Below are 25556 nucleotides of genomic sequence, written 5' to 3'. Positions count from 1 at the left end.
GCTTCAGAACAGCCACCGACGTGTGACAATCCTGTCCCAAAGCTAGCATCGGCCTCCGCTCTTCACAGCGGACAAGAGAAAGCTGGCAACACAAGCAGCTTTGCATGATGCAAAGGCCGCTGCGGCTGCCCTCTTTCAGTCTGTGTTTCATCACATCTCAGAACAGAGATTTGAAGTCCAGTGGAAGAATTACATCCTTGAAATAATTTCTTTTCCCATGACCCTGAGACATGCAAGAAGGTGTCCAGAGGGAAGGGAGGCCTGGGGTCAGGGAGAACAATCCCAGCCTAATTCCCAACGGCAAAACTCTTCATTTTCTATTAGAAATACAAAAAAAAAAAACAAAACAAAACAAAACAACACTTCACTAGCGTTTGTTTCAGCCCTTCTAACTAACTGATTAGCTGACTGACCTAACGAACTCCCCCCCAGCTGCTCTCCGGCCTGCCGTTCTGGCGCAGCCCGTGCCCCAGCGGGTGCCCTGGGCCCGGGCTCTCGCGCCTCGGGCTTTGCACATTCCTCTGTTTCTCCTGCTTCCTTTCGGGCTGCTTTTCCAACGCGTTTCCAAGCGGCTGCCCACCGCCGCCGGAACCACCTCCAGCCGCTCTCCCGCCCCGTTCCCTGCATTCCGCCAGTAACGTGCTGGGGCGCGCTGGCCCTTTAAGCGCGCCCGCTCGCTGTGGGGGGGGGTAGCGTGCGCGGGGAGGGGCGCCAGGCGGTGGAAGGCGCATGCGCAATCGGCGCTACCTGGCGCGTGCGCACGCGGCGCGGCGATGCGGGTGCTGGTGGGTGCGTGCGGGGCCCGACGGGGGTAGGGGGCTCGGTGCGCGGCGGCCGCGCGGCGCTGGCGCGGGTGGGAGGGCTTCAGTCAGGCCGCTAGCGGGAGCGCAAGAGGCCGTCCGGCGGACGGAGCTGGGCCTGATTGAGGGCCTTGGCGGTCACTGTGAGGAGGACGTGCTTTTGGAATTGGCGGGGCGGGCCTGGATTGCGGGAGCTGCGGACAGCGGCCGGAACCAGCCCCCTCTTCCCGCCGGGGTACTGGATAGGACACGGTGCGTGGTTCCCGGATGTGGGGGGGGAGGCCCTCGGGGCTGGGGTGTTGTGCGGGAGAGCTGGGCGCTGGGCCCAGAGTGATGTACGCTGGAAGCTGGCCGTGGTGATGGGGAGGCCTGTGCAGGCCTTGGGACGCCAGTCCAGGTGCCAAATCTGTAATGTCTTGTCTTTTTCCTAGGTGGTGGGACTGGCTTTGTGGGCAGAGCCCTGACCCAGTTGCTGCGGAGCCGTGGGCATGAAGTGACACATGTCTCTAGACAAGGGGGCACGGATCGGATCAGCTGGGTATGAGATGAGAGCGGTCACAGGAGGGAGAGCATGTCAGGGCTGTGGAACAAGCGGGCTTACCCTGCCCTACCAAGGCATGCAGAGAATCTAGCTCCTGTGGATGTATTCTTGGGCTCCATGGGTCATAGTCATTGTGATGGGTGCTGCTGTAGTTCCAAGGAGCTAAACCTTGTCCAATCATGCATGTGCTCCACGCAGCAACAGGAGGGGACTAACTAGAGTTCTTAGGAGCCTGCCCTGCTTGGCTGTTGGGAAGGCTTGAGTAGAGGGAAGGCTGGGTATGTGATGTCTCTGTTACCTCTGCCTAGGAAGAGTTGTCTCACTCTGGACTGCCCCTGTGTGATGCCGTGGTGAACTTGGCTGGTGAAAATGTCCTTAACCCTTTCCGCAGGTAACTTGATCTCCCATGGTGCTGTTGGAACAAGGTGAAGACAAGACAGCCCAGTGTTGCCAGAGAATGTAGAAGGGATCTGGGGAGGAAACCGGGTGTCCAGGAAGCACATGAGTTACCTATCTGTTGACATCTGGGTCCCCAAGTATACAAAACATTTCTGTGGGCCTGTTAAGTTCTGGGAGACCTCTGGAAGACAGATTCCCTTTTGGATTGATGGTTGGAGACCGGGCAAATTAGTTCCATGTTTCCAAAATAATACTAGAAGCCTGTATTTAGAACCAAAGTTTTACTTCTATGGGGGTGTTTTTTGAAATGCCTCCATCAGGCACTTGGGAGGAATTCACCACACTCAGTTTTGGTGTCCAGCTCCTCTGCTACCTTTGTCCTAAGGCAGTCCAAAACCTACAGCCTTTTGTGGGAAGTGGAGAGCCACCGTCTCCCAAAGTTCCCATGCATTTAGGGAGTAAAGTCCCATGTCCTCCCTTTGCTCTGGGGTGAAGGGGAATTCACGTGGCCTCTCCTGTGCTTGTGAGGGGTGTCTGCTGGGGCCCCCTTTGGTGCTGTTGTTTCCTGGGATGTCCTTGTGGGGAGTATGATCAGTGGCTCTCCCTTTCCCAGATGGGGTGATGCCTTCTGCAAGGAAGTTGTCAGCAGTCGGATTGAGACCACCAAGACCTTGGCCAAAGCCATTGCTGATGCTGAACAGCCACCTCGTGCTTGGGTCCTCATCACCGGCGTAGGTATTGGTTGGGCCCAGCCAAGGTGTGACTCCATGAGTCACTGACCTGGAGATGTATGCCTCCAGACAGAAACACACTTCTGGAGGGACGTACGTCTTGCCAGCTTTGTTGCCGTCAGTGTCACTGTGTTTAGGCAAGTCTTGATCAGCGTTTTGGTACTGCTGAAGAGGAATTTGGGTCCCAGTGCTTTCTCTTGTTGTCTTTAGGACAGGACCTTCTCTCCATCCTTTGGAAACCATTTATCTAAGCAGGGCCACAGCTGAATCCCCTTGTATATCTCCAGCTTTGCATATCTGTTTGCTGCAGTTTTTAAAGCTACCACAGTTTAGCATAGTGATGCCCAGTTTTAGAGCAAGTGCCTTTCTATGCAGCCAACTCAGTGTGTTGCTTGCTGGTATATTTGGTTCTTGGGGCTGCCAGCTCAACCCGAGCATTAGTGCATCCCGCTGAACTTGCAGAGTGCGTTGGTAGTTCAAAAACTTGTCAGCATTGCCATCAGAGAGACCTTGTGCTCTTCGTGTGAGGATGTCCCTGGTGGAGTTCTGGGCTCCTGGAGGCAGGGAAGATGGTCTGTTTTATGGGGAGGGTGGCTGGTGTCATGATTCAACCCTGAACGCTTTTCTGCTGTTACATCCACAGGCTATTACCACCCTAGCCTCACAGCTGAGTATACTGAGGACAGTCCTGGGGGGGATTTTGATTTCTTCTCACGCCTGGTGAGCTCCTGGGAGGCTGCAGCTCTTATCTGTGGGAGCCCAACTCGTGGTGTTGTTGTGAGATCTGGTAAGATGGGGCATCATACCTGTCCAGGGTGGTTCTACTTTGGTGCTGGGGCAAAAGGGGGAAGAGGAAGGAGAAGGGCATCAGGTCTTGTGCCTCTCCTTGTTGGGATGCTGTTCCAGTCCAGCCCTCTAAGGATTGTGTTCTGGTTGTAGGTCTGGGGGTGAAGGGGGCTTCTGTCCTTTGGAGGTGGGGGGATGGTCCTGGTTTCACTCTGTTCTCCCCACAGGAGTAGTGCTGGGCCGAGGTGGTGGTGCAGTCTCTCAAATGCTGTGGCCTTTCCGTCTGGGACTGGGAGGCCCTTTGGGCTCTGGGATTCAGCCCTTCCCATGGATCCACATTCAGGACCTGGCTGGGATTGTGTATCATGCCTTGGAAAGCGAGTGCCTGCAAGGTGTCCTCAATGCTGTCTCCCCATGCTCCCCTGCCACCACCAATGGCACCTTTGCTCAGGAGCTTGCTGCAGCCCTGGGTCGCCCAGCCCTGCTGCCAGTGCCCGCTTGGGCTGTGCGGGCTGTCTTTGGGGCAGAGCGAGCTGTCATGCTGTTGGAGGGCCAGAGGGTGGTGCCAAAACGCACCCTGGAGAGTGGCTACCGTTTCATCTTTCCTGACCTGTCTGGAGCTCTGAAGGACATTGTGGCGTGAAGACTCCTTGGTTGGCCTGGGTTGGGCCCTGTTTTTGTGAGCTCTCTGGCTCACACGTCTTGCCCTGAGTGAAAGAGGGTAGTCCTGCTGCTTCTTGAAACTTCCCCATCTCCGTACAGAGAGGGTGAGCAGTCTTTTCACCTTCTGCCTCCCTTTGTGCATCCCCAGTTAGGAGTCACCCGTCTTTACCTGCTTTTGGGGAAAGGCACAAGTCCCTGTAAGGATTGTGACTGCTGAATCTGCCATCTTCTCTTTTTCACAGTGTGCATGTGAGCTGCTTGCAGAGCAGCTGGGGGATCAAGTGTCTCCTTCCCTGAGAGACAGGGGTGGCCACAGGAAAGAGGTGTTCAGGTGTTGTAGTTCTTCTCCATATTACTGGAAGTCCCTCTTCCTGTTTTTTCGCATGTCTTTCCCCCATGGTCACATAGAGACCTAGTTATGCTCTTCTGCTTTGTCTTTCTCAGTCTACTATGGAATGGAGTTCTGGTTGTGGGAGAATATCCATCTTGAGGAGGACACAAAGGGTGCTGGATAAAGATGGCTTGGAGACTTTGCCATCTCCTTTCTTGTGGTGGTTCTGTGCTGGTATCAAGTTGTCAGAACCTCCAGCTGAGTATAGGCCCAAGAGTTGCACCCCTACAGGGCTGTGTAACACTGATGCTGTGGTGGGGATGAAAGAGAGCACTGCTTTGCCAGCCTGTAGGGACAAGGTTGGCAGTGGGACTGTTGCCCCTCTTGAGGCCTTGGTAAGTATTAACCACATCTGAGCTTGTACTGAGGAGAAACTGGGTGGTTCATTTCGGTATGAGGCACTGCAAGGCACTGCTTTAGTCTAAAGTGAGCACTTCAGCTATTGCCTTCATTGTAGTTATCTAATCCCAGGCAGGATGGTTTTCCCTTACTCGTCCCATAATGTGGTACTTTGTGTTCAGGGAGTTCCTACTGACTGGACAGTGAGAATGTCCAGGCCGCCTGGGCTGCCTTGGGAAGCAGTACCTCTTCTCTTGTGGAGAAAGTTGCAATCTCATAATGAAAGGAAATGTATCCACATGCTTCCCATAACCCATTTTCACATGTCAAAGTGGGTTGTGGGCTGTGAAATCTACAGACCAGCTAAGTACATTTTAGCACTGCTTCTGGAGAAATATTCCTCGTGTGATGTAATTTTGGGCTAGAAAAATGTATTAAAAAGCACACTTCAGGCAGTTAAAAAGACCTACTCCATTCCTGAAATAAGAAACCGTCCAGAAAAAGAACTCTCCACATACTTCTGGTTTATTTCAGCTTAATGTAGTCACAGTACTGGGGGGGTCCATCTTGCTGGCGCCTAGACTCCCCGCTCGCCTGCCTCTTTGCTCAGTCCATACTGTAGACAGAATGGCAATCTGCTGACTTTCCAGGCAGGAAACTTAGAGCAGGACTGTCCAGCTGTAACTGGAGATAGTCCTTGTAGTCAGTGTGAGCACAGCCAGGTGAGCTGGGACTTTGGGAATAGCTATGAAAGCAACGTCACCTGAGATACTGCCTGTGTGGCTTGCTTGGATTGTGTCTGTGCTGCCTGTAAGTTAGATGCAGATTCCTTTCTCTTCTGATGTGCTTCAGTTTCTTGTCCTCGAGAGCGGGCTCACCTACTCTGTGTTACAGGCCTAGTTCATTGTGGGGTGAGATAATTGAGACAATCAGCACTGCTTTGTCTTTAGTTACTTTGGCTACTTTTTTGAAGCCTTGAACTTGAGTCTCCTTCTCCAGATCTTGTGGGCTACAGCATTTTTCTATCAGCCAGGCTAGTTAGCCAGCCTGATTAGATTGCTTCTGTACCTCTATGTACCTTGATGATAGCAACAGCTTTTGGTTGTAATTGGAAATAAAGATGAGTACCTGCAGGAGAAGCGCTGGCAACCTGCAGGGCTTCTGAAAGAGGGTTGCATATCTCATGAAGGACTGCTACTAAGCAGAGTTCCCAGGCCTCAGGCTGCCTGCCCGAATGACCCAGTATTTTGAAGGGTTGCCTCTTCATGATGTTTGGGTTAAACGTATGTCACAGGATTTAAATGAGCTTCTGATACCTGAATCCCAGTATGGAATCTGAAAACACTGGCTACCAGATGCAATTAAGACTTTCCATCATGATAAATTCACACACACCATGCCCTTTTGTCTACCGTGGAGCCAGAAAACATGCATAGTAGGGTGACAGCAAGCTGAGATCTAGATTGGATTTTGGACCCATGTCTGTTTTTGGTGACCATAAGGAAACCCTGGTCCCCAAGGCTGCAAGACTTTGTCATCCTAAGTACAGACCTTTTGCTATCCCAACGCTGGCCCAGTGCTCAGGGCTAGCACACTGTTTCTGCAAGCATGTCTGAGCCAACTGCAGTGGCCCAGCTGCACTTTAAACATTTACTGTAACTTGGGGCAAGTCTCTAAGTTCTTGTCTTAGATGTGAATGCTTGTAATTGTTAAGACATGTCAAGGGTGGTTGCTGCGTCCAGCACCCCTGGCCCAGGACACTCCTGCCTGGCTGCTGGCCTCCCACAGACTGCCACAGCCCCCATGCAGCACTCATGTAATGTAAGGAGAGCCACCCATGTCCCTTCCCACTTGGGCTGGCAGACTCATGGCACCCTCAGGGTTCACAAGCACATCCACGCTCACAGGTCCCTTGAGCACCAGCGTGACCCCTCTGTCCGCCCAGCACCCCTACCTGGACTTCAGCCCTTTGACCCATCCCAGAGGTCCCCTACTCACTGGCTGGTCCAAGATGTATACACCGATGATGCAGCCCTGGCACACTCATCTCCAAGGTGCCCTATGCTGGCAGGTACCCCTGAGTACCGACATGGATCCCCTGCCCACCTGATACTCCTGCATGGACCTGGGGCCTCTTACTTGAGGCTTGCTGGTGAGTACATACACACACTATGCACACCTGGTTTATGGGCGATACAGGCACTCGCTCTTGCCAGCAGCAGGCACACAGGCTATGATCTGCCGTCCTGCTCCAGCTGCCAGCACTGAGCCCCTTGCTTGCAAGGACAGTAGCTGCTGTTTTAAGGGTATCTAGTCAAGGATCTTCACAATGCAAAAAAAAAAAGAGATCATAAATTAAGCACGCCATGATCAAGAACATGGAGGGACACAAACCTGACTGACAGATAAGGGACACAGTGATGAGAACCAAACCTGGTCAGTCACACTCTGATGAGGACAAGGGGTCCATGCTGGTATCCAGGGATTCCTGTGAGTGTGGAGTGCCTGTGGGACGAATGTGTGAGTACTGTGTGTTTGGTACATCAAGCTGGACCAGCTGGTGAGTAGTACCACCCAAGGGTACTGAAGGAGCGGTAGAAGTTCTCATCAAGCCACTTTCAATCACTTATCAGCAGTCCTGGCTAACTGAGGAGGTCCCAGTTCACTGGAGGTTAGTGACTGTGATGCCTATCTACAGGAAGGGCTGGAAGAAGGATCCAGGGAACTACTGGCTTATCAGTCTGACCTTGGTGCCAGGGAAGATTATGGAGCAGATCATCTTAGAGTGTTATCACATGGTACACACAAGGCAATTGGGTCCAGTCAGCATGGCAGAAAGGCAGGTCCTACTTGACCAACCTGATATTCTTCTATGACAAGATTACCAGCTTAGTGGGTGAGGGAAAGGCTATGGATGTTCTTTACCTGGACTTCGGTAAAGGCTTTGACACTGTTTCCCACAGCATTCTCTTGGAGAAACTGGCTGCTTATGGCATGGATGGTTGTGGTGAATGGAGTTAAACCCAGTAGGTGCTCACAGGTGGTGTTCCCTGGGGCTTAGCACTGGGGCCAGTTCTGTTTAATATCTTTATCAATGATCTGGATGAGGGGATGTTGTAGTTTAGCCCAGATCGGGACTAGTTTACAAAGCCTCTCTCTCATTCCCCCCATCCTCCAAGAGAATAGGGAGAGAGAATATAAAAAAAAAGGCTTGAGGTTTGAGATAAGGACAGGGAGAAATCCTTAAAGTTACCGTTACAGGCAAACCAGACTTGACCTGGGGGAAACTTCATTTTTTTACTAAAAACAAAGCAGGATAATGAGATAGAGAGCAAGATAACCCCCCCCCACTCCCTCTTCCAGGGCTTAACATTATCTCTACCACCTTCACCCCTGAGCGGCACAGGGGGGAAGAGGGAATGGGAGTTGTGGTCAGTCCATCACACATCGCTTTACGCTGCTCCTTCCTCCTTGGGGGAAGAACTCCTCACATTCCTCCCCTGTTCCAGTGTGGGGTCCCTTCCGTGGGCTGCAGTCTGTCATGAACTGCTCCAGTGTGGGTCGTTTTTCCATGGGATGCAGTCCCTCCAGAAAAACTGCCCCAGCGCGGGCCCTCCACGGACCACAGCCTCCTTCAGGCACCCGCCTGCCCCGCCGTGGGGTCCTCCCCGGGCTGCAGGGGGATCTCTGCTGAGAGCAGCGTTACTGCTCCCCCTCCTTTTTCACTGACCTTGGTGTCTGCAGCTGTTCCTTTCACAGGAAAAATCCTTCACAACAGGCAGGCAGACGCCTCTCAGGGTCTCTTCACATCTCATCTCCTCTCCGCTCCTTGCAGCCAGGCCGGGCCGAGTTGGGCCCAGTCAGCTGCCCGGCGGGAGGCCAGAAGGTGAGGGGTGCAAGGCCCACAAGGCTCGCGCCTCCCCCTCTCTGCCCCCACTTCAGCTTCTTCACAACATCTCTTCCCCCCCCCCCCCCCCCCGGTTTTCCCCTTCTTAAATACGTTATCACAGAGGTGTTACCATGGAACATTCTGCTACCAATTGGCTCAGCCCTGGCCAGCAGGAGGTCCACCCTAGGCCCGGCCGAGTCCACTGGACAAAGGGGAAACAACTTCTAGAAGCTTCTTACAGAAGCTGCCACCATAGCGGTCCCCTCACTAAAGAAAACCAGAACAGAGAACTGAGTGCACTCAGTAAGTTTGGAAGCAACACAAAGTTAGGCAGATGTGTTGATCTGCTTGAGGGTCGGAAGGCTCTACGGAGGGATCTGGCCAGGCTGGATCAATGGGCTGAGGTGAACTGTTCAACAAGGCCAGGTGCTGGGTCCTGCACCTGAGTCACAACAACCCCAGGCAATGCTACAGGCTTGGGGAAGAGTGGCTGGAAAGCCTCTTGGTGGAAAAGGATCTGGGGGTGTTAGTCAACAGTTGGCTGAGTATGAGCCAGCAGAGTGCCCAGGTGGCCAAGAAGGTCAGTAGCACCCTGGCTTGTATCAGCAACTGGCCAGTAGGACTACTGAAGCGATTGTCCTTTTGTAGTCAGTACAGGTGAGATTGTACCTTGAATACGGTCTTTAGTTTTGGGCCCCTCCCTACAAGAAAGCCAAGGAGGTGCTGGAGTGTGTCCAAAAAGCAATGAAGCTGATGAAGGATCTAGAGAAAAAGTGCTATGAGGAGTGACTGATGACGTGTGGAAAATGGACTCCACAATCTGTAAGGTTGTAAAGTAGGTATGTTTATTCAGCGCTGGGTAGCACGGGGGGTAGTCCCACCAAAACCATGCGCATCTGACGTGGCAGCTCACTTCAAATTTATATAACCAAGTGTTACATATACATAAAGTTTCACAATACACCTATACATATGCATGACCTATCCCCGCTTCGTATTAAAATTAGTCCCAAGGGGTCATTTTCATAAACTCCCCCCATCTGCGCTTGCGCAGTGCCTCCTGGTGGTGGTCGTCGGGGGTCGTGGGGATGAAGGCAGGTGACTCCTCTTCGTCACCGCTAGTAACCTTTTGTTCTTGCGCAAACTCAGTTATCCCTTGGCTTTCATTCAAGCTGCAGGGTCGGTTTCAGCTGGTTCTTGAAGCAACCCCCTAGTCCTTACCAGGAACTGTCTTTTGTGAAGAATTGCAAGACTTTGCTTCAGATAGTTTGCACAATGGTTAGCAAATTGTTAAGCAAGTGGTTAGCAAAACATTAAGCACTATTTATCAACTTGATTCCTTAGGATACACAGCAATAATTAATGCCATATCTACTAAAATTTCTTTAACTCCTTCTCTCACTGAGGCAACTGGGAGGGTTTAGTCTGGAGAAGAGGAGGCTGAGGGCAGACGTTATCCCTCTTTCAGGAAAGGAGGTCATGATGAGGTGGGTGTTGACCTTTTTTCCCTAGTAACAACTGATGGGATGAGAAGAAATGGCCTCAAGTTGTATCAGGGTGATTTAGATTGCATATTCTTCACTGAAAGAGTTGTCAAGCATTGGAACAGGCTGCCCAAGGAAGTGGTTGAGTAGGCTGTTTAAAAGACGTGTCACTTAGGAACAATGGTGGACTTGGTAGTGTTAGGTTAATGGTTGGACTCAATGATGTTAAGGGTCTTTTCCAACCTAAATGATTCTATGATTCTCTGATTCTGCATGGTTGTTAAATGTGGAAGGCATTTTTTGCAGTTCTCCAGAGCTCACTCAGCTTGTCCAGGCTTGTTAGCCCTGACTGTGGCCTTTGTGAGAGATTGGGCTTTTTTTTTCTTTCCCTTTTTTTTTTTTCTCCCAAAGGTGTTAGTATCCTCTGCTACCCTTCATAAGGGAAATCTAACTGTAGCCTGAAGTTAGTTCATACCCATCTGCAAGAGGAAGAGTCACAAAGCCTGTGTATGTATTGACCTGAGTAGGGCAGGCCTCCTCAAGGGTGGAAAAGAGGATCTTTGGACCTGTGCTGTGACTTGGAGGGAAGGTACTTTGGTCACCAGAAAAGCTATGGCATAGACACATGAGCTCTCAAGGGCAAAGAAGAGGCAATAGCTGCAGTTAGTCCTGAAGTGTTCCTTGTGAAGGTACTGCTCTGTTCCCACATGCAGCTTGACTTGCAGGTTTTCTGAAACTGTACTGCTGGAGTCTGGGCCTCTAAGCTTTAAATGGTCCTGGTGTTAAACCAAACATGGGAAATGATGGTGGAGAGATGCAAGGTTTGCTGAAGAAACTCCTGCCCACTGGATTCCATGAGAGGCTGAAGGACCTGAATCCTGTGCATGGTCTTACTCAACTTCCTCTGCCTTCTTTTTCCAACTGGGCTAGCTGAGTTCCTTCAGCCATGGAAGAGGAAAAGAAGATGCATGCAGCAGATGAGAGGGATCAGACTGAACTTCCCTCCCAGGTTCTGAGGCCCTCTACACTCTGCACTTTCTGACATCCTCTGCCTGTACAATATTTGGTGTTCAGCAACAGTCTTTGTGTTTCTACATCCTCTGATACCCCATGGTCAGCCACTGCCACCTCAGTAGCTGAGGGACCCAACCATCCAGCTTCTCTCTTAAATGGGTGTCACAGTTGGCCACCAGAACTTATGATCTCTCCAGCAACTAGCCCCCTCTGGTCCCTCCAGTAACCAGTTCTTCAAGTTGTCTTACACACACATAGATCTGGTTCCCAGGTCACTTCATGCTCAGTGCTGGTGTGACTGACTTACACAGCCTTGCTTGCTTGATTTGCTGACACCATGGGCACATGGGCCTTCTGACTCCAGTCACTGCAGTCTGGCCCCCATACACACACAGGCACAGAAGAGACCTCTCACCCAGGAAAATAGTTAGAAAGGAATTTTAATAAGAAGACAGGAGAGACTGCACTGAGCAGGAGCAGGGCATGGCCAGGCAAGTGTACCAACCTGCCTGTGGCTCCTCCCCCTATGTCACTGAAATTGGGAATCAAACTTCTTAACACCAACGTAGCATTAAGAAGTAGGCATTCTTTACTGCGGCACCGGATGCTCGAGGGATCCTTCCACCCAGCGTGCGTGCCGGTCTGGAAACCTGGACAGAATATATTTAGTGATTTCATGCATAATCATTACTAATTCCCAGAATACTGATACATAATCACTAGTTTTCCTAGAAATCATCACAATATTCCCCACCCACTTGTGCATGCTCAGTCTTTTGAGTCGAGGGTCTTCTGGTGGTCTTGGGGGTCGTCAGAGTGCCCCCTCCTCGAATTCGCTGGTGGAACCCCTCCTTAAAATCTCCATCTAAGGTCTTGAGAACAGGTCGCATTGCTTCTTGATTTTCTGGCTCCAAAGTTATGGCTCAGGGCCTATCTCCACAGCTGGTGCTTGAGGCCTACGTTTGTTCTACCACCTTCTTAATTACCCCAGACATGCTGGGCTGACTTCTAACAAACGAGATGTTGTAACAGTTGTAAGACTCCCCGTTCCCTCTAAGGACAAATAGATTTCATATAAAATTTAACCTATGTGACTACAGTTCTATAGTTAGCAAGAATCACCTCATATTGATATTTAATTTTCAGAAATCATATTATTCTAAAATTATATTGATTAAGCATTTTGTGTCATGTAACACCTAGACATCCTATAATAAATCTTCTACAATCCTGAGATGTTTTTCCCCTTCATCCCATAATATGTCCCGTATGCCCTAGCCATTAACTCTGCCTGAGTCTGTAAGGTGACCCAGAAGGATGCTTCCACTGACTCGCAGGGTTGGGTATCACCCCCAGAGCATAAGCCTGATGGCTCTCCTGGGTCAGCCCTAGCTAATTGTGTAAAGCTTTGCTACTGTCTTCTTAGACTTTTAGAGGGACAATTAAAACAATTGCATACATTCAAGCACATTAACATCCTTAAATTTTGTGGCCCAGAACTGCACACACTAGTCTAGATAAGGCTGCACCAATGCTGAATACAGCAGGATGACTAGGATGACCACCTCTTTTGACCAATTGGTTATACTGCGTTTGATGCACCCCAGGATGTGGTTTGCCCTCCTGGCTGCCAGGGCACACTGCTGACTTCTATTGCACCCGCTGTCAGCCAGCAGCGACAGATCCCTTTCTGCAGGCCTGCTCTCCAGTCGCTGCTCTCCCAGTTTATACTTGTGTCCAGCATTATTCCATCATAGGGGCAGAATCCAGCATCTCAACTTGTTAAATTTCATTTAATTAATCACAGCCCAATGTGCCAGTTGATCTAGATCCCTCTGCAGAGTATCTTGTCCCACAAGAGAGTCAACAGCACCTCCCAGTTTAGTATCATCAGCAAACTTGCCAATCGTGCATTCAAACTGCCACATCCAGATTGTGAAACAGTGGCCCAGGGTGCCCAGAGAAGTGGTGGATGCCCTGTCCCTGGAAACATTCAAGGCCAGGTTGGACGGAGCTCTGAGCAACCTGATCTGGTTGGTGATGTCCCTGCTCCTTGCAAGGCAGGTTGGACTAGATGGCCTTTAAAGGTCCCTTCCAATCCAAACTATTCTATGGTTATATTCTATGAATGTATTGAACAGAACTGGCCCTAGAATTGAACCCTGAGGAATACCAATGGTGACCGGTCACCAGCCAGATGTAGCCCCATTCACTACAACCCTTTGAGCTCTGCCTTTCAGCCAGTTCTTCACCAAGCACACTGTGAACCCACTCATACCACAGTTGAACAACTTGTCTAGAAGTGTGCTGTTAGGGACACTATCAAAAGCCTTACTAAAATCTAGAAAAACTACATCCACTGCCCTCCCTTCATCCACTGAGTGAGTTACCTTATCATAGAAGGAAATCAAATTAAACAGGACTTTCCCTTTGTGAACTCATGTTGACTATGCCTGATAATTGCATGGCTCTTTAAATGCATTTCAAGAGTACTCAGTATGATCTTCTCTGTAATTTTTCCAGGAACTGAGGTTAGGCTAACAGGTCTGTAGTTCCCTGGGCCTTCCCTCACGCCATTTGTGTAGACTGGACTAACATTGGCTAGCTTCCCATCAGCGGGGACCTCCTCAGGCTCCCAAGATCTTTGGTACCTGGTCAAGAGTGCTCCTGCCATAACATCCACTAACTCCCTCAGTACTCCTTGCATCAACCAAGCCCTCCCCTTAACAGCTGTATTAAGACCAGCAATAAAAAGAAACAACAGCTAGTTATGGTCAGAGATGAACAAGAAGGCCAAGGTCAATTAAAAGACATTTTAGGGCCCTGGGAAGAATGCTAAAATATTCAGGAACATAAGTAGTGTTTTTCCTCAATCTTCCCAGTAATGGGGAGAGACACTGGAAGAAACAAGCTCACCCAAGACATCAAAGCCTGGCTCCAAGACTGGTGCCTCCATCAGAACTTTGGCTTTCATAACCATGGAAGAGTCTTTGAGACAAAAAGTATGCTGGGGCCTGACAGGATCCACCTGTTTTAATGGAGGAAATGCCATCTTTGCTCATAAGCCAGCAGAACTAATTAAGAGAGCTTTAAACTGGAATCGATGGGGGAAGGAGATACCATCAGAAGAGCTGAAGGTAAGCCAGGTGTTAGGATGACGCTGCCTGAGGGTGGCAATGCTACTGGGAACATTTACATTGCTCCAGGCTAGGAGCACATCTGAAATGCTTGTTCACCAATGCATACAGTATGAGAAACAAACAGGATGAACTGGAAGTATTGGTCTGTTATAGAGCTATGATGTCATTGGTATTAGTAAGACTTGATGGAACGAATCCCATGACTGGAGTACTGGGAGGAAGAGCTATAGGATGCTGAGATGGAGGGCTGTAGGCTATTCAGCAGACTGTCTTTCATCCTAATGATAAACTTTGGTCTGCTCCATCCCTGGGTTGGAGGACCACGAGTGTGGGAACAGTGACTTTCCATTTGTGGACATTGAAGTTATAAGGGACCAGTTGTATCTGCTGAATCCTCATAAGTCTATGTGGCCAGATGGAATTCATCACAGAGTACTGAAGGAGTTAGCAGATGTTACAGCTAGCCACAGAAGGAGCATCAGAGCAGCCTCATCTTGACCACTGTGTGCAGTTCTGGGCCTCAAAATTTAAGAAGGATATTAAGGTCCAGATAGGGCAACAAAGCTGGTGAAAGGGCCGGAAGGGTCTTACGAGGAGTAGCTAAGGACTTTGGGTTTGTCTCATTTGGAGAAAAGGAGGCTGAGGGACAACCTCATTGCTCTCTACAGCTTTCTGAGGAGGGGAAGTGGAGAGGGAGGTGCTGATCTCTTCTCCCTGGTCTCCAGTGATAGGATCTGTGGAAATGGTTCAAAGCTGCATCAGGGGAGGTTCAGACTTGGTGTTTGGAAACATTTCCTTACCAAGAGGGTGGTCAAACACTGGAACAGGTTTCCTAGAGCGGTGGTCGATGTCCCATGCCTGTCAGTGTTTGAGAGGCATTGAAACAGTGCCCTTAATAACATGCCTTAACTTTTAGTCAGCCCTAAATTGGTCAGGCTGACCGATTGTTGTAGGTCCCTTCCAACTAAACTATTCTATTTTATTCTGTCCTGTTCTATTCTATTCTAAACTCACATGAAACAGTGAAATTAGGTTTTGCTCTGAAATGAAACTTGGCCACTTGAAATGATCTAAAGTTTTCTTTTTAGTATATCACACAGTCTGATTATTGCCAAAAATGTCTGATCACATGGCAATTGATTGCATGGTTCTGTGGATTTGTTCACTTTATTATACAGCTGGTTTCCTTCTCCAGCTACCTTTCTGTGGCCCAAATCTACTGGAGAATTTCTACTGTAATGCCCCTCAAGTCATGAAACTTGCCTGCACTGACACCTGCATCGCTGAACTACAGATGGTGTTTAATAGCGAAGTGATTCTCATTATTCTTTTTGTAATCTTGATTATTTCTTGCACTATCATCTTGCTAAAGATAAGGACATGCATCACAGAAGGGAAGAGGAAAGCCCTGTCCACCTGTGGAATCCAGATTACCATTGTGAGCTAAATATTCATCCCCTGCATCTTCATCTATGCTCAGCCTTTTAAGAAATTCCCTATGGACAAGGTGGTCTTCATTGTTTATACTGTGGTCATTCCAATGCTAAACCCTATGATCTACACACTGAGAAAAACAGAGATGAAAAAGGCCATCAGGAGAACACTGGACAGAATCTTTCTCTCAGGAGGGATTCAGAAACCAGTCCAGCCAGAAGATCCAAAGAGAACAGATCTGATGCTTCCATAGGAAAACTGTGTACACCACTGATCTTCCTGCTCCTTCAGTAAGTGACAAAATGTCTAGATACGAGATGGGGACAACATTCCCCTCACATCAGCTTAGGAGGGTTAGTCACATTTTTTCTTACTCTCCATAGAGTGTACAATATAGTGTAATTTGTAGGGCCTAATGAGAGTTTTCTATAATAAATCACCTACAAAGACAGCACCTTGGTACACACCCTGAATACTGACCATGCTAGGAGCTCTAACCATGCCCTTGTTCTGTCCTGTGGAAATCACAGCTGGACCTGCCACTCCAACACACATCTCACTTCTCTTTAACAATCTAGTGTAGTTTCCTCTCTAGGTTATCACGCCTGAAATCTCACTTGGTAAACTTGGTTGTTATTTCTGCTTGTCACATAATTACAAAGGAAAGGATCTTTATGGAAGTGTCAGCTGCAGGTTTAGTGCACTCCCTTTTTCTCCTCTTACCCTCACTTCAGGTGGATTGCATAAGTTTCAGGATCCCTCCTGCGGTGAAGCATCCTGGTCCCAGATTAGTCAATGTGGAGATGGCTGAAGGACAGTATTGTCCCAGGGATCACTCATGGGTGCTCCAGGGATGGAAGTTCCATCCTGTTGCTATTCCTCTCTTTTTTGCTCTGCCCTATTCTCCAGTTTCATACCAGCAATCCTTATACGATCATTCTCTCCTACAAATCCACAAAGCCTTCTATACAGAACAGGCATTCTAAACATGGTGCTACAGAAGGACAAATGTGGCAAGTGGGGAGGTAGACCTCCCATGTTATTTCATATATTAAAAAGAAATTCAAATTTCTTTGTAGATCCTTGTGGAGGACCTTAAAAGTTTTTTAAGACATGTCAGGCCTCAAACTGAGCCACCTGGAACCAGGCAGAGACCTGGGGGAGCAAGATGGATGCACAGAAGAGGAGCTTCTGTCTGCGGGCATATCTGACATCACCTCAAGGAGGATATTGGATGGAGAAGAAACCTTAGAACTTTCTAGAACTGCACCAAAAAGTGCTGTTGAGCATCAAACCGCGTAGCCTACAAGTGACATATTCTGAGGTCCATTGAATCTCAAATGCAGAGAAGCGTCCTGTGTGCCACACATGGTAGACTAATAAAGACCCTCAAAGGGTCTGTGGGGTACGTACTATGCCAGAGATGAGGAAAGTACACTGTGGGTGCAGCCAGACTCCCCTCAAAGAGGCTAAGTTAGCTATGGGAAGTATGCATGTGAATACTTCCGGTGTGGTGGCTGAGATAAATCACTTAGGTGAAAAAGACCTGTTGCCTTTCACTGCTGAAGGAGGGCTGAAGGACTGGTTTCAGGACTAATTACATGACAGGAGTGCAAACGGACAGAAAGAATGCTCCAGAAAGTGTAGGACTGCTCAGAATGGTGGTAACCATGCTCCTTAAGAATCATGGAGCCAGATCTATATGCAGAAGGTTCCCCAGTACATCAAAGACCTGATGATGGACACCATTCCAGAGTGGGGATGCTGCTATCCAGGGGCCAGTGCCTCTTGCTGGGTTTAGAGAGATGGTGGTTTCGTGTGTGGGAAACAAGCCAGGGCCAAGGTAGAGTTGCCAGGTGAAGGAGTCATGGGATGAGGTGAGCGGACTATGCACCAGAGAACTGGAACAGGATTGCAAGGAGAGACAGAGTAGAGTCAATAGCCAAAGTCCCTTGCCGCAGTGAAGGACATAAAACTGGAAGACACACTTTAGCAAGAGGTGAGGAAGACTCCCCAGGATGGGGGAGGCTTGAAGCCTTTGACAGAAGGAGAAAGGCACTCATTTTCTTTTGCCAGAGGACAGTTAAGGAGGTGGATAAATAACAAAAAAAAATCCTACTCCATTGGCAACTGTATTTGGATTGTTATAGCATGCAATAGAAAGGGTTTCACGAGGACTGAGACTGCTATCGTTTGTGAGGGTGCAATGTCTTCTGTGCTATTACTGGAAGACTTTGTGGATGGAGCCATAGTTAGTCCACTCTGCATCTACTCTGTCTACAGAATATGCACTACAGTAAGAAAACCATTCTCTTTGAAATCCTGATTTCTGCTCAAAAGGAATTATTTGGCTGATTCAAGTCCATAATATGATGGGTGAGCAATTGGCTGACTATCAGGCTCAACGAGTTACAATAAATGGGGTTACATCAGGCTGGCAGCCAGTCACAAATGGGGTTCCCTAGGGCTCAATTTTAGGGCCAATGCTCTTTAATGTTTTTATAAATGATCTGGACACAGAAATCAAATGTACATTCAGTAAGTGTGACACAAAAACCTATGTGTAAGTATGTATATGTATATATAATGCACTTTTTTAATAAGAGATAACAGAAGAGATAGTTACAATTTAAATGTGAATAAAAAAAGAAACAGGTTTAGGACCACTGCTTTACATGTTGGCTGAACAAGTCCTAATGTGTCTGTGGCGATGGGGAGCGGGCTTAAAAGGGGTGGGAGAGCACTGACCAGGGTGGGGGTATATGAAGAAGACTCAACATGTCTACAGGACAAGGGACCATGTTCTGGTTTTGTTAGTGAGGGGGGGCCTAAGGTGGTAGCTTCTGTAGGAAACTGCTAGAAGTCGCTCCCCTTTGTTCAGTGGACTCGGCCGGGCCTAGGGCAGACCCGCCTCTCAGGTTCTCTTCACATCTCATTCACATCTCATCTCCTCTCCACTTCTTGCAGCCAGGCTGGCCTGAGTTGGGCCCAGTCGGCCGCCCGGCAGAAGGCCCACAAGTCTTGCGCCTCCCCCTCTCTGCCCCCGCTCAGCTCCTTCACATCTCCTTTTTTTTTTGTTTTCCCCTTCTTAAATACGTTATCGCAGAGGCGTTATCATGGGACATTCTGCTACCAATTGGCTCGGCCTTGGCCAGCAGTGGGTCCGCCCTAGGCCTGGCTGAGTCCACTGGACAAAGAGGAAACTTCTAGCAGCTTCTTACAGAAGCTACCACCATGGCTCCTCTCTGTAAATCTTTTTTATATGTTTCTGTCATATTCTATGGATGCAGTTTAGATTGGCTGTTCCATGGCCTATTTAAGAGGGTATATTGATACAGGGAATTAACAGTCTGCTAAATATTGCTTGATTTAGGAGACTAACTGTCTGCTAGAGAATGCCTAACAATCCTGTTTACCTTGAAACTCACTTCAGCTTATCAGGGACTGGTATGTGTCAAGAAACTGGTATTTGTCAAGGACTAATATGTCTAGCAAAGGACGGAATGATAGTTCCACCGCAAATTTGGTCAGAAGTAGGGAAACTGCTGAAATCACCAAGCGAAAGGAGAGCGTGGGTGAATGACTAAAGTTCACCTAGAGGAAGATCAGACCCCTGAAGAAGTAAATGACGACCAGAGACAGATCTGAAATGCTAACACAAGTGTTTTTTTATTAACCCCACCTCACTTATGCATATGTATGTCTGTATTGTGCAATCCTATGAATATGTATACCTGTACCATATAAATTTTTGGTAAAATGTGCTGTCGGTGTGCGTGCTTTTGGAGGAGCGATCCCCCACGCACCCGGCACTGAATAAACATGTCTGCTTTATAACTCTTTCCGAGTTGTAGAGGTTGATCCGCACATCAATATCACCAGAGAGAAAAGGACACAGTATTCTGTTAGGTCTTGATCCTAAATTAGGGATTTAAAGTAGGACAGATGACCTTCAGAAGTGCCTATTTCTATTCATTATCTAGAGAAAAAGGACAGCTAGCTAAAATGCAGATGTCTTTACTGCATTTTTTTTTAAATTAAGAGTGTTGCAAAGGTGAAGCTGGCCTTGAATGAGGGCACTAGGAGAGATAAAGAGAGAAAGGAATGGTCTCTTCCATGGATGAATCTCAGGGCAGGAGGAGGATCATAAAAGATTCAAGTGGCCTACTCCTCCAGGAGCAAATGATGGTGTAACAGCAGGTAGGCCATCCCAGCACCAACTGAGAAGGGCAAGGGTAATCCATTTCCCCTGAGCAGAGTCCAAGATCAACCTTCACCATACTATGGGCACCTCTGCCACCTGCTCAGGTATGGAAGAAGTTCTCAATAGGGTTTGAACAAAGAGTTCTCCCACACACACATACACACAGGTGTACATGTACATGCATGCACACAAATATGGCCATTGGAGATCTGGTTTTTCTGTGGAGCTTCTCAGTTCTCAGGATGTCCAGGCAGAAGGCTAGCGCTGGAGATGACTGACAGAGTCCATTGTTATAAGATGGTGGTTGTACTAGCTGGACTGCAAAGGAAGGCAGCTCACTGCACTCATGCTTGCCTATAGTATTTGTCCCTAAAAGGCAACAGACAAAACTCAGTGGAGATGACTCCTATGAAAGATTTTTTTCTTGATCATTATAATATTTTTTCTGTTTAAGTGAATTCACCAAATAACACATTTTGCTCTCACTCACTCTTGAAAGACTAAATGATGTGTCTTGGTCTTTGGAGTCTTCTGAAAGAGAAGGTGCCCATGTTCTGTACTGAAACATGAGACAGAAGAACTTTGGGAAAGCTGGCCCAGGTTCTCTGCATTACCAGGTGAAATGGCACATACGGGCTGATGCCTACAGGCACTTATGGACCTAGAGCATTAATTGGTCATATAGGAGACTGCACTCAGTTTTCCTACTCTCTCAGACAAAGCTAGAGCTGATTTCCTCTCCATTTACAAATGACAGAAGATAAAGGACTCCAAGACTTTGGAGTCATTTATCTGTGAGTGCTTGTATGAGGCTCTCAGATACTTCTCCAAAAAAAAATTTTATTCATGGCATAAAGAACTAGTAACAGAGAGTTTCAAAATACAAATTACATTATGGCCCAGATGACAAGATATCTGTCCAAGACACACTGCATTCTCTGCTACAGTGACTGTACTGCATGAAATATTAACTTGTTTTTTCTTGCAAACCAAGATTGAAACCTCATTTTCCATCACATAATGTCAGATTATATATCATTAATACTGAAGCAGTAAGATTCATATACACTCGTACTGGACAGAAGAAACACAAAATCTCTAAGTAGAGTTTGAACTACATCCATTTTCCAAGTGTTCCAAGTTATGCGGACGTTTAACGAAAGTCAAGCATAAAGATTTCCTTAAGATTTCCTTAAACTAAAAGAAGGTAGATTTAGAGTAGGTACAAGGAAGAAATTTTTTACACTGAGGGTGGTGGAACACTGGCCCAGGTTGCCCAGAGAGGTGGTGGATGCCTCATCCCTGGAAACATTCAAGGCCAGGTTGGATGGGGCTCTGAGCAACCTGATCTGGTTGGAGATGTCCCTGCTTCTTGCAGGGGGCTTGGGCTGGGTGGGCGTTAGCGGTCCCTTCCAATGCAAACTACTCTATGATTTTATGACTTCAAGCAGAGTAATTTTATATCTTCCTCAGCTGAGCTATAATTTTGATTAGTACTCCTTTCACTTCTTTATTTCTCAGGCTGTAAATCAGAGGAATTAATGTGGGAATTACGGTTGTGTATATGAGAGCTAGGACTTTCTTAATGTCTTCCCAATTGCTGGATTTTGGCCTTAAGTAAACGAAAGTCCCACTTGCATAATACAGTGCTACAACAGTAAGATGCAAGGAACAGGTGGAGAAGGTCTTGCGTCTGCTCTCTGCAGAGGAAATCTTCAGGATGCTGGAGATGATGCAGGCATAGGATACCAGGATGAGACAAAATGGTGTAAAGATGACCAGTGCTGTGGCTGCAATGATCTGCTTTTCATATGAAGAGGTGTCAGTGCAGGAGAGCACGATGAGAGAGGGAATATCACAGAAGAAGTACTTAATCTTCTTGGGCCCACAAAATGGCAATGTGAACACCCAAGCTGTCTACACCCCACACACAGCATTACCACTGTAGCATGACAGCAAGACCAGGCAATGACAAACTCTGCTGTTCATGATGATTGTGTATCTAAGGGGATTGCATATGGCCACATAACAATCATAGGCCATTGCTGCCAAAATATAGCATTCAGTGGCTCCTAAGAAAATCACACAGTAGAGCTGTGTGGCACAGCCCATGTAGGAAATGCTCCTATCCTCTGACAGGAAGTTGTCCTGGTTTCAGCTGGGATGGAGTTAATTTTCCTTTCAGTAGCCAGTGTGTTTTGGATTTCATGTGTGAAGAATGTTGATAAAAACATTCTGATGATACGAGTTGTTGTTAATGAGACCAAGGACACTGTCTGGCTTTCCAAGTCTTGTTAACGTGCAGATGCGGGAAGCTGGGCGAAAGACAGACAGAATAATTGATCCAAACTGGCCAAAGAGAGTATTCCATGCCATAAACGTCATGCTCAGTATATAAGTAGGGGTTGCCCCTGGGAGGGGGCATTCTGTTCAGACATTCTTGTTGGGCATTCTTTTTTGGCATTCTTGTCGGGTATCCGTTCAGGCACCCTTGGCATCCTTTTCTTCTCTCTTGCTTGCTGGCATCGTTCCCTCTACCTTGCTAGCTTGCTCTCCCCGCTTTGCTTGCTGCTCGGTGTTGTTCCTGTGATCGCTGCTCAGGACGGGCTGTGTTGGTCATTCAGACATCGGGTGGTGAGAAATTGTTCATTTTGTATATTTTGTATATATTAATATCCTTATATCCTGTTAGCTTTGTAGTTTTTAGTATTTTTAGTAAACTGTTTTTATCTCAACCCACGAGTTTTCCTTCCTTCCCAATTTGTCTCCCCCGTCCCACTGGGTAGGGGGAGGGTGAGTAAGAAACTGTGTGGTGATCCGGGCTGAACCACCACAGTCTTTTTGGTGCCCAACGCGGGGCACAAAGGGGCCTCACTAGATCAGTCGTGAGATCATCAGACCTTAGTCTGAGGATCCAAGGTTCAAGCCCCAGTCAGTCCCGAAGGGTTGAGATAAGGACAGGTTTGAACACAGTGTGTTGAAAACAGATTTGTTACAAGTGTTCGTTAAGCTGGTTTGGTCATTGCTGGACACAATGTTGTTTTATTTGTTCTCGCAGTTGTTTTTAGAGCTGTACTGGATAGCACCCTACTTAACGTATTTTCTGTTTGTTGGTGTTTGTGCACGCTTTATCAATGATGTGTGTTGGATCAAAGGTATCATTCTGCTGTGCTATGCGGCACTGATTTGTTTAGTGAGATCGCTGGTAGCGGGACCATTTTCATATCTGTACTCAATGGTGGTGGGCAGTGTGCAGAGCGAGGAGGCAGAGGCAGCTCCACCCAGGTATTTCGGGAGCCATCTTGTGGGTGTTGTTTGGAACTATACCTGTTGTTTTGTTCCAGGAAGCCAGGCCGCAGGGGGAACATCTGTTTACAGCTTTCCCCACCTCACCAAGCTAATTTCAACAGCTTTTGAGAATTTTGAATACCCTTTTGATACCCCTACCACTGTGTTCATGTTGACAAGTCTCTTGCAGCTATCTCAGATCTTGATATTGATTAAGTTTAAACAATTTTTTTAAAGTATTATGGCTCCTCCAACTCCCGCAACAGACACTGTGGCTACTCTAACTCCTGCTACAAATGCTGCAGCTACTTCAGCCGCTATGGCAGGCACTGCAGCTACCCCAGCCCCTGCTACGGGCACTGTGATTGCTTTGGCCCCCACGCCAGGCACTGTGACTATTCAAACCTTGGCAAGCAGTACCAAAGAGAAACCAAAAAAGCAATCTACACCAGTATCAGTTGCCCCTGTACATAAGAAATACACCAAAAAATCAGTTCACATAGTGAAAGATGATGATGAACCAGGGCCGTCATATGATCAGGGAGAGGCAGAAGTAGAGGTAGTCACCCGGTCCCTATCCCTGAGTGAGCTGCGAGATATGCGAAAAGATTTCAGCCGTAATCAAGGTGAGCAACTTGTCACCTGGTTGCTCCGATGCTGGGACAGTGGGGCCAGTAGCCTGGAATTAGAAGGCAGGGAAGCCAGGCAGCTGGGATCCCTGTCTAGGGAAGCAGCCATTGACAGGGCGATTGGAAGAGAGTCAGCAGCCTGCAGCCTCTGGAGGCGACTCCTGTCAGGTGTGAGGGACAGGTATTTCTTCAAGGAAGATATTGTATGCCACCCAAGCAAGTGGACCACCATGGAGAGAGGTATCCAGTTTCTGAGGGAATTAGCTGTTCGGGAGCTGATTTATCATAACCTGGATGACCCACGGACATCCGTAGATCCAGATGAAATTGAATGTACCCGACCCATGTGGCGGAAATTTGTACAGAGTGCACCATCATCGTATGCCAACTCATTGGCAGCAATGAGTTGGAAAGATGATGAGATGCCACCAGTACGTGCAGTGGCTAACCAGCTCCGACAATATGAAGACAATCTCTCTTCCCCGATGCGAGCCTGTGTCTCGGCTATAGAAAGACTGACTGAGAAATCTGAAAGCCAGTTTGAAAAACTGTTAGAAAAACTATCTGAGGTGTGTCAGAAACTCGAAGATTCTTGCTCCCCACCCGCACGGACTAATATCTCAGCTATTAGAAGAAGACCTCATCCTCCTCCTGCTCAAGGGAGACGGAACACCCGACGAGATGACCTAGGGTTTACCTTGCGTGACCAAGGAGAGGATATGAGGAAGTGGGATGGAAAGCCTACCTCGGCCCTAGAGGCATGTGTACGTGAGTTGCAAGGTAAAACAATCACAAAGGGAGGTTCTTCCAGGCAATTTGCTGCTCCAGTCTCCAGTGGGCAGTTTCCCAGACAGCGTAGAAGGGCTGATCTCACCTCTGATCCTATGGAAGGAACTTCTGATTCATATTGACAGAAAGTGAATATAAAATATTATAAACAGGACTAGAGGGGCCCTGCCTCCAGCCAGGCGGAGGAGAGGGACAACAGAGTTTACTGGACTGTATGGATTAAATGGCCTGGCACATCAGACCCACAAAGGTATAAAGCTCTAGTAGACACTGGTGCACAGTGTACCCTAATACCATCAAGCTATAAAGGGGCACAACCCCTTTGTATTTCTTGAGTGACAGGAGGATCCCAAGAGCTGACTGTATTGGAGGCTGAAGTAAGTTTGACTGGAAATGAGTGACAAAAGCACCCCGCAGTGACTGGCCCAGATGCTCCCAGCATTCTTGGTATAGATTACCTCAGGAGTGGGTATTTCAAAGACCCAAGAGGGTACTGGTGGGCTTTTGGTATAGCCACTGTGGAGACGGAGGAGAATAAACAGCTGGCCACCTTGCCCAAGCTCTCAAAGGACCCTTCTGTTGTGGGATTACTGAAGGTTGAGGAACAACAGGTACCAATTGCTACCACCACAGTGCACCGGCGGCAATACCATACCAACCGACACTCCATAATCCCCATCCTCAAGCTGATTCATCGACTGGAGAGCCAGGGAGTGATCAGCAAGTCCCGCTCACCCTTTAACAGTCCCATATGGCCAGTGAGAAAATCTAATGGAGAATGGAGACTAACAGTGGACTATCATGGCCTGAGTGATGTAACACCACCAATGAGTACTGCTGTGCCAGACATGCTAGAACTTCACTATGAACTGGAGTCAAAAGCAGCCAAGTGGTATGCCACCATCGATATTGCCAATGCGTTCTTCTCCATCCCTTTGGCACCAGAATGCAGGCCACAGTTTGCTTTCACTTGGAGGGGGGTCCAGTATACCTGGAATTGATTGCCTCAGGGGTGGAAACACAGCCCCACCATTT

At 48.1% G+C, this 25556-nt stretch overlaps 1 protein-coding gene and 1 pseudogene across 1 annotated transcript; one reads left to right on the top strand and one right to left on the bottom strand.

The window, feature by feature from the left end:
- Nucleotides 1-757: 757 nt before the first annotated feature.
- On the top strand, nucleotides 758-5817 carry SDR39U1 (short chain dehydrogenase/reductase family 39U member 1). The gene is made up of 6 exons (XM_086766744.1): nucleotides 758-789; nucleotides 1232-1338; nucleotides 1650-1732; nucleotides 2354-2475; nucleotides 3115-3258; nucleotides 3485-5817. The coding sequence occupies exons 1-6, from the start codon at nucleotides 774-776 to the stop codon at nucleotides 3898-3900; spliced, it is 888 nt and encodes a 295-aa protein (XP_086622870.1). The 5' UTR covers nucleotides 758-773; the 3' UTR covers nucleotides 3901-5817.
- Nucleotides 5818-20980: 15163 nt separating this feature from the next.
- Nucleotides 20981-25556, bottom strand: part of LOC104475701 (olfactory receptor 10A2-like) — a 17744-nt pseudogene continuing 13168 nt past the window's right edge.

This window comes from Chlamydotis macqueenii, chromosome 25 (assembly GCF_036417535.1).
Source record: "Chlamydotis macqueenii isolate bChlMac1 chromosome 25, bChlMac1.mat, whole genome shotgun sequence".
Taxonomy (NCBI): Eukaryota; Metazoa; Chordata; class Aves; order Otidiformes; family Otididae; genus Chlamydotis; species Chlamydotis macqueenii.
The sequence above is the reverse complement of the archived record's forward strand: the minus strand, read 5'-3'. Positions and strand labels throughout refer to the sequence as shown.